Here is an 11,937-nt window from a genome sequence, read left to right as displayed (position 1 = left end):
CCCCCTACTCTCAGCAGCCCTTAGTCCAGCCATAAAGGGCTGAGGGCTCCATGTGCTGCCTTGTTTTCCACCACCATGAGCCTGAATGGTAAGTTCTTGGGTGGGCAGGAGAAGCTCCTAGACTGCAAAGGCTACAAGGGCAGCTAGAGCCCTTTCGGGGTGGGGAGGGAGGGCAGCCAGGACATGTCTTCCTCAACTGGCATTTACAAGCTGCCTACATTCCCTGCTGCTCCCAGTTGGGGAATGGCACAGGAAAGTAGGGAAATGGGGAGGGAGCTCAGAGATACAAATCAGCCTTCTTTTGAACTTCGGAATTGGAAGTTGATCACTGCAGGCTGAGCTCCAGAAAAGGTAGAAGGGGAATGGAGCTTACATGCAATTTAAATCACACTGGAGGGAGAGGGGTGGCCCCTAGCCTCTCAAGCGTCTTGCTCTTACCCCCATGCCCCCCTTCCCCTATGACTCTTAGCTATGGGCTGGTGGGATCTATGGCATTATACCAGTTGAGGCCTCTTCCTTAACCCTGTCCCCATCAGAGTCCACCACAAAATCTCCAGGAATTTCCCACCTTGGAGCTGGCAACCCTAGCTCAGTCCTGGAAGGTCCCCTCTCCGACTGCCTTTTCACTCACAGAAACCCATCCTGGAATACTAGCAACAGCCACTGAGGGAATCCATTGCCTAATGCTTCAGGCATCCTTTTACTATTTTCAGGGTTTTTAAGCCCAGGGGGCCCTGAGATACATAGATGATAAATATTTCAGTTTTCTGCAAACCTGGGCCCCTTTTAAGACTTATAGGAATATTTGTCTTGCCCAGTCACAGCTCCGGAGAGATACTTCCTGAAGCAGAAAACTTTCAAGAAAAGGTTAAATACACCCCCCGCACTCTCCGAATTTTGGCTTTCATTCCAGGAAGTATGCTTGCAAGTAAAGAAAGGATTGCCAGTAACCCCGGTGGCGCAGAGTGGTAAAGTTGCACTACTGCAGTCTGAACACTGCTCAGGACCTGAGTTCGATCCCTGGCGGGAAGCGGAAGGCAATGGCAAACGACCCCGTAAGAAGTATGCCGTGAAAAAGCAACGTCACCCCAGAGTCGGAAACAAACGGGTGCTTGCACAGGGGACTACCTTTTTAAAGAAAGGATGTCAAAGCCTTTAGAAGCTCATATCAGATTTTCAAATCAATCGAATAATTAAATTGCGACATTCGCTAAAAACACAACCGAAAACAGTGATAATGTGCGACCCTGGAGTACATGAACTGCGTCATCTCTTAATGTCGAGTTTAAACCAAGGCAAAACAGCCCAGCTGCAACTGCTCAGCGAACTTCTCTGGCGCGCCAATCTTCCTTCCACGGGCATGAATCCACCCCCTGCAGGGGAACCCTTTGTCCGCCGGGCTCCTCCTCCTCCTCGCCCCGCCCCCGCCACTCCGAGGAAGTCCAGGAAGAGGACGTGCTTCGGGGCAAGGCGTCAGAGGCACGTGGCTTGGGGTCGTGGTTGAGGGCCCCGACGACGCCCGAGAGGCTAGCATGGCGGAAGAAAAGCTGCTGTTTTTGGCGACGCCCTTAGAAGGCGCTTAAGAGGAGGAAGGACAGAGTCCAACGGCCATGCTGTGTCTTGGCCTCCCGCCGCTGCTCTTGCTGGCGAAACTGCTTCTTGAGAGAGCCCTAGCAGGTACGGAGGGGCATAGCAGTGGGGTGGGGCAACACAAGGAAGCAGCGACTTCTGTCTGAAAGGAGATGCGAGACCTTAAGGCTGACTGGAAGCCTCTCCTACCCGGGTGCGGCCGGGTTTCGATTATCCGAGAGAGTCGCTGTCTTTTCCCTGTCTGTAGAGCGCCCGTAGGCAGAAGTGTCAACATGTATGGCTTTCTCCTTCATGGGTGTACAATGCTGGCAAAAGCTTCATCTGTTGAACTGTTATGCAACTATTAAAACCACAGGAGTTTCGTTGGAGCAAAAAAGTTGTAAAGTTGGAAGCAACTGCACTCTAGGCATGATCAAACGTACTTATCAGTATTTTTACCCATGTGAAGACTAATCCATACATACTACTGAAAACAGACTCTGGCACAATGCCTTGATGAGTTCTCGCTTGGATTAAGTCTTGTGATCAGGATTCTCCCAGTGTCCAAAAGCATGCACTGAATTAGAACACAGGTTCCCAACCATAAGAACATAAGAAAAACCATGTTGGATCAGGCCAATGGCCCATCCAGTCCAGCACTGTGTCACACAGTGGCCAAAAAATCCAGGCATCACCCTGACTAGATCTGTGTTCATGGGCTTGGGGTTGTGTAGTATATCAGTGTTGAGGTTCAGGTTACCTAACCTAAGATGTCTGGGAGAAGTTGAGGGGCAAAGCAAAGTTAGGAAAGTGCCATGACTCAATGATGGTACATGCATCTTCAATGCAGAAAGTCCCAGACTTAACGCCTCTAGTTAAAGGTTCCCCAGTAGCAAATTGGGGGAGGGGCTTTCTTTGTTAAGGACCTTGGAGAACGCAGTAAAGTCACAGTAGATAGATCAATGGTCTGGTGTAATATAAAACTACATGTATATGTGGCCATTAATGCTATCTTGATATTGGAGCAAGCATAGAACATTGATTTGAAGTTGGATCAGTCGTTAGCTGCCTTTCTGCTAAGTATGATTTTTTTTTCTGCCATCAAGTCACACCTGACTTAAAACCACAGCATAAGGTTTTCAAGGCAAGAGACATTCAGAGGTGGTTTGCCATTGTCTTCCTTGATTAAAACATGGTTAAATGACAGGAAGCAAAGAGTAGGAATCAAAGGACTGTTCTCACAATGGAAGGAAGTAAGCAGTGAGGTCCCACAAAGATTGGTTTTGGGGCTGGTGCAATTCAATTTATTAATCAGTGATCTGGATGTAGGGGTGAGTAGTGTAGCAGCTAAGATTGCAGATTACATAAAATGATGCAGCCTGGTGGAAACCAAGGCTGACTGTGAGGCGTTCCAGGAGGACCTCCACAAACTGAGTGAATGGGCAACAATGTGGCAAATAAAGGTCAGTGTTGGGAAGTGTAAGGTAATGCACATTGGAACAAGAAATCCCAGCTTCAAGTATAGGCTAGTGGGATCTGAACTTAGATTGTGAGGTCAAAAGATCTTGGGGTCATTGTGAAAGTGTCAACCCAGATCTATGAGTAATACAGAGTTAATGGGAAAGGAAATAGAATCTAACACTGGAGCCAGACCATGTATAGAATTGAGGGTAGCATGTTAAACTGTATGAATTCAGGTCTGTAAGGACCATGATGAAGATAAAAACAAAATATTTCACGTTTTTGTTCCTCTGTTGAGTAAACTTTAGTGTATTTATTGTTTATTACAAGTTTTTTGTTCTTTTTAAGAGAAGATTCAATGGATGTTACAAAACTGGGAAAGGAAAGTCTCTCTGGCTATGCTAGTCTAAGATGATTTTTAGCATTACTCTAAAACATGTCATTATTAAGACACCTCAAAACAACAGAATTCCCAAAGCACAGAGCAGTCTGGAACAAATCTTGTTCTTGATTCAGTTAGTACCCAAATGGTACTGATGTTCTTCAGTAACTTAACACACTCCTACAGCTAGCTTTTAATTTTATGCTGAGTTACCGATTTTGTTCTTTTCAGCATAAGTTTGATGAAGCAGTATATTCTATTTTTTTAAATCAATACACACAGCTTGACTCAGTCTCTCAAAAAATACAAATTGTAAAGTAAAGAATCTCAGCTTCTGAGTCATATGACCAGTCCATTTTGAGTTTGTTTACAACTATAGTCCTCTTGTCCTTTTATTCCAGTTTTGATCCTCTGGGCTGGGAGTGCAAAATTGCGTAGGGTCACGTGTTACTGAAATGCTACAAGAATGTGATTACATGTTGAAATTAATGAGATGGGATGCCTTTGGAAGGAATGAGTGTAACACATTTTAATTTACTGAGAAAATGTAAATATAACTACATGGAGCTCAAGTTGTGAGAGCACAAAATTGTCAGTGTAAAACATGTGTTGCTCACTTGGTATGGTTAAGGTGGCATCCCTAACTTGCAGTGTCAGGGTTGTTGCTGTTTTTTAATACATGAGTGAATTTGAAAGTGGGAATAAATGCTTTTGAGCTGTGGTGCTGGAGAAGAATCTTGAGTCCCTTGGATTGCAAGAAGATCAAATTAGTCAGTCCTAAGGGAAATCAACCCTGACTGTTTCCTAGAAGGGCAGATGCTGAAGCTGAAGCTCAAATACTTTGGCCACCGAACAAGAAGGGAGCACTCACTGGAGAAGTCCCTGGTGCTGGGAAAGACAGAAAGCAAAAGAAGAATGGGACAGCAAAAGATGTGATGGCTGGACAGCATTACTGATGTAACTAATACGAATTTGAGCAGATTTCAGAGGATGGTGGAAGACAGGAGGGCCTGGTGTGACTTTGTCCATGGGGTCGCAAAGAGTCGGACTCAACTGTGGAACTGAACAACAAACAAACTCTGCTCTGGAAATGAAGGAAGCTCACTTTGTTAGAAGCAAAATGTATTGCTGTCAAGGCTTGGTAATGCTTAGAGCTTGATGCAAGCTTCATACCTCTTCAGTCTACTAGTAAGTGGCTTTTCAAAGGCAAAGCATACAAGGATGCACAGTTCATTTTCATTTGTTTTAAAATGAAAACAGCTGGTAATCCAAAAGAATAAGCTCAGTCATGTGTCTTTGTTTCCATTGGTTTCAGTGAAAACACATTCTGATTTTAATATCATTGTTTTCTAACCGGTGTGGATGAAATTTGGAGGGATTCTACCCATCCACTCTGCCCCCAGATCAGTCATGCAATTATCATACAGCTAAGAGGAATGAGCTTGATTTTATAAATAAGCAATCTTGTTGTAGATAAAGCCTATTTATGGCTTCAGACATTGCTGAAGCTGTAGAGTGTCCATGAAGGTTAAACTAGACCTTACTAAGTGCCACAGTCCCCTTCCACCTCTTTCATATCAGGCACTATGTCCTGCTCTGATCATTCACAGCCTCTCTCTATCTTTACCAGTGTCAGAAGCTAAGCTGCCGTTGCTACTGTTAGCTTTATCTTCTGTCCTGCAGGTTGGAGGCAGCTGTGTGTGTGTGTTTAATATTTTAAACTTGATTTTACTCTCATGTTGTGTTCTTTCTTTTCTCCTTAGAATCCTTTCTCCATTTACCAGCACCACAGAATGTGACAATTGTCTCATACAATTTTCAGAATACATTAAAATGGTCTCAGGTTATGGGGATCAATAGTAGTGCAGTGTCATACAGAGTTGAATATCGCACGTAAGTAAATGCTTCTTGTGTATAAAAAACTTCGCATTGTTCATAGTTGTTCAGTAATCTGTACATACAATTTTTTAAAAAATACATTGGTTTAATTGTCACACTATTTACCGTATTTTTCGTACCATAAGACGCACTCCCCCCCCCAAAAAAAAAGTGGGGGGAAGTGTGTGCGACTTGTGGAGTGAAGGGACTATAGGACGTACCTTCCTCCGGGGGGGGGGGCGATCCACTGCCTCCGCCTTGGATCCCGGCGCTTCCCCCGCGCCTGCCTGCCTGGCTCCAGCTCTGCTTCCTGCAAGCGCTGGGATCGCTCCATGCTGCCCCCACCGCAAACCCAGCGCTTCGCGAGCGCTGGCTGCGGAGGGGGCAGCGTGCTTCCTCCATGCCTGTCTGCCTAAGTCTTAAAACGTCTCTTGTATATTCAGCAGCATAAGATGTACAGTATGTCACAGACGTGAGTACACCCCCTCACATTTTGTAAATTTGGTTCAGATTGTGTCAAGCATGTGTGGTGGCAACCAGATGAGGAGTACAAAAACAAGTGTGTCTTGTCTATAGTCAAGCATGGTGGTGGGAATGTCATGGTCTGGGACTGCATGAGTGCTGCCGGCACTGGGGAGCTAGAGTTCATTGAGAGAACCATGAATGCCAACATGTATTGTGACATACTGAAGCAGAGCATGATCCCCTCCCTTGGGAGACTGGGCCGCAGGGCAGTATTCCAACCTGATAACAACCCCAAACACACCTCCAAAACAACCACTGTCTTGCTAAAGAAGCTGAGGGTAAAGCATGTCTCCAGACGTAAACCCTATTGAGCATCTTTGGGGCATCCTGAAACGGAAGGTGGAGGTGCACAAGGTCTCTAACATCCACCAGCTACGTAATGTCATGGAGGAGTAAAAGAGGACTCCAGTGGCAACCTGTGAAGCTCTGGTGAACTCTATGCCCAAAAGGATTAAGGCAATGCTGGAAAATAATGGTGACCACACAAAATATTGACACTTTGGGCCCCATTTGGACATTATCACTTAGGGGTGTACTTATGTTTGTTGCCAGCAGTTTAGACATTAATGGCTGTGTGTTGCATAATTAGGAGGGGACAGCACATTTACACTGTTATACAAGCTGTAGACTCACTACTTTACATTGTAGCCAAGTGTCATTTCTTCTGTGTTGTCACATGAAAAGATATACTTAAATATTGACAAAATGTGAGGGGTGTACTCACTTATGTGACATACTGTAACACAGTTATGCCTATCTGCTGCGAGATGAATCCTGCTATGTTAATCAGGGCTTACTTCAGGGGCTTTTCAGTAGCAAATATATCCTGTCAAACTCAGAAGCACTTCTGTTTAGAGTTGGGTTATTAGTTGTATTATGGATACCAACTGCTGCTTTCAGTAATCTTTCAGCTTTGCCCCTAGAGATAATACAAGAGGAATGTGTATCTTGTAAAGCATTAGTGCAAAGGAATTGCTTAATTAAAGTACATTGCGTGCTTTTGAGAGAAGCTGACATTAGATATCTAAGTGCCATCCCAGTCTAGCCCATTATGAAATTGAAATGTTAGTGGTTTTAAGGTTTAACTGTTTTAAATATTTAATTGTTTTATACCTAAAATTGTTTAAATTTTATGTTGACTAACTGTTGGAAGCCGCCCTGAGCCATTCGTGGGAAGGGCGGGATATAAATCCCGAATAAATAAATAAATAATCCATGCAAATCAAAGAAACTGAAAAGATGCAGTTTTAAACGCTTAAAGCAAAGGTAAAGGTAGTCCCTTGTGCAAGCACCAGTCGTTTCTGACTCTGGGGTGACATTGTATCATGATGTTTTCATGGCAGACTTTTTATGGGGTGGTTTGCCATTGCCTTTCCCAGTCATCCACACTTAGGGTTTTCCCCCCTGAGTGCAGCAAATGGTTCTCTGCCCATTTTTTTTTTACTATTCCACATTATACACTAGCTTTTCCTGCCATTGCTACATAATTTATGGTCACTTGTGTTACACTTGTGTGAATTGGCAGTGCTACAGAGACTATGGAGGTGGCTGACTGCTATGGATGGATACACAGATGTGGCCCTCTCTCCTGCTCCCAAGTTGGTTAACAATTTCTGAAGAGTGTTGGCCTGTTGCCCATTGCGGCAGATGGTGCGCCAATGCTACAACTGATAATACTATCGATCATTTGTAGGAATGGAAAAATAGAACATATCATCCTACCCTTAGATACAGAAAAAGCATCCGATAGACTTAGTACTGATTATTTACAATTTCTCTTATCCCAAATGGGTTTTGGAGATAAATTTTTAAGAGCTGTAAAATCACTGAATGCAGAACCCAAAGCACAAATTTTGATCAATGGTATAACATCAACTAACATTCCACTTAAACAGAGGTACTAGGCAAGGATGCCTCCTTTCCCCTTTATTATTCACTATTGGGGGATTTTGTTTGAACCCCCCAGCAACACAAACACAAAGCAAAAACCCAGAAACCAATACCTGCAGTTACCAAAACAACCTGCAGTTATCAGAAGCCTAATACACAGTTACTAATAAGTTTAAGACTTCATAGATAAACTTTATTAGACTCCAAGTTTAGAAAAGCAAAACAGTTTATTAGACTCCAAGTTTCTCCTTTAGACAGAAGGCTTAAAATATATATAAAAGTAAAACAGAAAGCAGTTTAGGTAACTTTCACAAAACAGTTACACAGTTAGAATTCAGTCAAGCATAAAGCATAGTTCTACAATAAAGCAGAGAGCATTATAAAAAATCTTAGTCCCAGCAGGGCCTTCACCTGATTAGTTACATTTTCCCATTTAAAATCTAAGTCCCAAGTCCCATTTGTTTGACCTGACCAACCTAGGGACAGTCTCCTTTCTCTATTCAGATCAGGCTTGAAATTAACGAAGACTTGTTAATTTCTGAGCTGAGCAGTATAGAGGTCTCTGCCTCTCTTACCACCAGCCCCTTCTGCTCAAAAGTCCAGAGCTTTTAAAGGCTTGAACCAGGCTTGAACCATCTCACCATCTGTCATGATCCTGGGCCTAGCAAGACCTGCAGGTCCCAGGGAAGCCTGCTTAGGAGTTACTGAGAAAAGCCTACATCTCCCAGGATCCCCCCTGTTCCTCTGATTGGGTAGCAAGGGGTTTGTAGGGAAACAGGTTCAGAGAGGGGTGGGGCCTGGGAAGAGAATATAAAGGCCCAGCCCAGGAAGTGGGTGTTGTTTCCCTGGAAGGCTGAGCTGGAGGTAGGCTGTGCCTGAAGAGCTTGAGCAGGGGGAAGCTCCCTCACCCAAGGGGAGCGATGAGTGCTGGTTAGTAGTTTAGGGACTGTAAGTTCAGACGCATTAGGACTTTTGTTTATTTTCCCTTCACCCTTTTACTGTTTTATGCAGCTTGTTAATTTATCTTGCACTGACTTTAAAATAAACCATTTTGTTGTTGTACACTCTGCCTGGTCCTCACAGCTATTATTTGGCCTAAGCTACAAGAGGCCTGAAGGGCTTGGGAGGGAACTCTGGGCCTTCTCAAGGGGAACCCTTAACCCAGAGTGGTGGCTGCAATTGATAAGACCCCCCTGAGTCTTGACACCGTCTCTATCTTATCAGATAGTATCAGATGTTTATGCATTCCAAAAAACTCCAGCTGCAATTTAATATAAACAATATTTACCAAATCAGAACATTGTCCTCAGTTAACTTCTACCTTTAACCTCCTTATACATATGGCTAGTTCTCTTACTTCCTGCCATACCAAATAAGGACCTTGCCATATAAGGCCTTTCCTGCAAGAGAGACAGCTTATGAACTTTCACACACTAACCTAGATTCCCCACTTTAGCTTTTCTCTGAGAGAAATATAGAGGCTTAAGGTGTTTGAAGAGCTTAGAGCTGAAGAGCTCTTAGTGCCCATTTCATAAGAGCTGCTGTAGCCAAAATCATAAAGAGGGCCAACCCAAAATAAATTCTGCCACATTTGCTATCTTCCTTGAACCCCTAGTAGAATATATGCAATCTAATAGTTTGATTCAAGGCATTAATATCAGCACAAATATTCAAAACTAGCCTTTTTGTGGAGGATTGTGTAATATATCTCACCAATCCAGTTGCCTCATTATTTTACCTAGAAAATGCATTTTGAAATTTGGCAGTTTTTCAGGGTTCAAGGTTAATACTAAACCAAAACTATATCCAGTATTCTTATTAGCAGTTCAGACTCAAACCTTGGCAACTACTTTTCATTACAAGTGGATCTGTACCTCTTGGAATTATTTGGGAATTGATATTCCGATAGATTTAATAGACTTATTCAAAACAGTTATTTAAAGCTTTACTTAAAAATTAAGGCAAAACTAAAAGAATTGGATAGATTGCAGTTATAATGGTTTGGCAAAATTAATATTGTCAAAACCATAGTTTCCCCACAATTTCTTTATCTTTTCAGAACACTTCTGATTTTTGTTAAGGAGAAAGATTTTTGAAAATGGCAAAAATGGTTGAACATCTTCATTTGGGGATTTTAAAAAGCTTGAATTTTATTTAAAATTTTGAAGCTCCCCTTTGATATGCATAAAATACATATAAAATACATAAAAACTCGTAAAACTCACTTCAGTATGTACTATGCTACCTTCCTTAACTCAATTCTTCGATATTCCAGTATTGGATAATCTGATGTTCGAGATTTGAATGTTCAGGCATTCCGATAACAATTATATGCCAACCGGAAGAGGGCTGTTTTGCAGGCCCTGTGGAACTGTTCAAGGTTCCGCAGGGCCCTCACCTCCTCCGGGAGCGGATTGCACCAACAGGGAGCTGCAATGGGAAACCAACTGTAATATAAAATTTTCTCCCTGACAATACACATACATCTAGAGCTATTAATATAAAAATGTTGTCATTTAAAATAACGATGCATTGCTACAATACACCTCAGAAGCTACACTTTAGGAATACCAACAATTCTCCCAATGTGTTGGAAACAATGTGATCATATGGGCTCCTTCCTTCATTGCTGGTGGAGCTGCCCCAAGAGTGCTGCATATTGGGACACATTTGTTTTGCACATAGAAAAAATATGAGTTACAAGGTACCAGTACACCCAGAGGTAATTCTGTAACAATTATGGGAAACTACAGAGATTCCCCCAATCAGAAAAAAATCTTATAAATATTTTGCTAAATTCAGCAAAAAAACTGAATAGCAACATTGGGAAAAATCAGATCATCCTTCTGTCTCACTTTGATATAGAAAGCTATTGGACGTAATGGACAAGATTTGTGATCAAATCCAAGCTGTAGATCATCATATGCTGAATGTTGGTTTCCTTTTATAGATTTGAGCTAATTCAAAATATGCTAATTGCTTATACCTACTTACCAGAAGCTAATAGGGTTTTTAATACTCTAGAGCAGGGGTGGCCAACCTTAGCTCTCCACATTTTTTTTTTTTTGCCTACGACTCCCATCAGCCCCAGCCATTGGCCATGCTGGCTGGGGCTGATGGGAATTGTAGGCAAAAAAAACATCTAGAGAGCTACCATTGACCAAACTGCAGCTCAGGAGTCACATGTGGGTCTTTCACGCATCTTTTGTGGCTCTCGAAGCCCCCATCAGCTGGCTAGGAGAAGGCATTTGTCTCTTTAAATTGCTTCGCCAAGACATCCAGTGGCTTGGAGAATGCATTTAAAGTTAAAGTTGCTTTATTTCCACCTCCACCTCCCTCCTCTCATCTATTTGCCTTCCTTCCTTCCTTCCTTCCTTCCTTCCTTCCTTCCTTCCTTCCTTCCTTCCTTCCTTCCTTCCTTCCTTCCTTCCTTCCTTCCTTCCAACATAAGATAAGCCATGTTGGATCAGGCCAATGGCCCATCCAGTCCAACACTCTGTGTCACACAGTGGCCAAAAAACCCAAGTGCCATCAGGAGGCCCACCAGTGGGGCCAAGCACCAAGAATACAGAGCCTCCCCTCCCTCCCCTTCCTTCCCTCAAGCATCTGACATTCATGTCTTGCAGCTCTTGAACATCTGATGTTTATTCTGTGTGGCTCTTATGTTAAACGTTGGCCACCCCTGCCCTAGAGATTACTGAAGTATTAACTAACACCTAAATATAAAATATGTTGTTATTTTATATATCTGCGAATCAGACCTTACTTTTAATTGATATAATGAATAGTTTGTTTCTTGTTAAAGGAAATGTAGTTGGTTGTTGTATTTTTGAGCTTAGTTGTATGAAACATAAACTTTGAAATTTGATAGATGTTTTACAGTTTCTCTAAATAAAGAAATTAATAAATAGCCATGCAATATTTGATGGGTGTGGCAAGTAGGAAAAAGTGGACATAATCGCCCATTCTGCCTTTTGGACTGGTGTAAGCAAGGCTTCCTGTGCCAGTGGAACAGATTCATAGGATCCAACCCTTAGTAATAGGCCCCTTTAAATTATTTTTTTTCACATATCCAGGGTATTTGATTTGGTAATGGCATGGATCTCAAGGAAGAATCCTGCTAATGGAAAGGGAAGGCTGTTTTTCTCCTGTGCCTCCCAGGAGCGGAGGAGAAAAAGTCATTGTGTCCATGAGTAAACTGTTCACACAATTCTCTTAAAGTCTTATCACAT

At 42.7% G+C, this 11,937-nt stretch overlaps 1 protein-coding gene across 1 annotated transcript in view; it reads left to right on the top strand.

Annotated features, from left to right (window-relative positions):
* Positions 1–1,313: 1,313 nt before the first annotated feature.
* The window catches only part of IFNGR2 (interferon gamma receptor 2), a 28,409-nt gene continuing 17,785 nt past the window's right edge, over positions 1,314–11,937 (top strand). Inside the window, exons 1-2 of the mRNA XM_060234307.1 lie at positions 1,314–1,677; positions 5,176–5,305. Coding sequence (XP_060090290.1) covers positions 1,611–1,677; positions 5,176–5,305 — 197 coding nt within the window. The 5' untranslated portion in view covers positions 1,314–1,610. The remainder of the gene's footprint in view (positions 1,678–5,175; positions 5,306–11,937) is intronic.

Source organism: Heteronotia binoei, chromosome 3, assembly GCF_032191835.1.
Source record: "Heteronotia binoei isolate CCM8104 ecotype False Entrance Well chromosome 3, APGP_CSIRO_Hbin_v1, whole genome shotgun sequence".
In the NCBI taxonomy this organism is placed as follows: domain Eukaryota; kingdom Metazoa; phylum Chordata; class Lepidosauria; order Squamata; family Gekkonidae; genus Heteronotia; species Heteronotia binoei.
The sequence above is the reverse complement of the archived record's forward strand: the minus strand, read 5'-3'. Positions and strand labels throughout refer to the sequence as shown.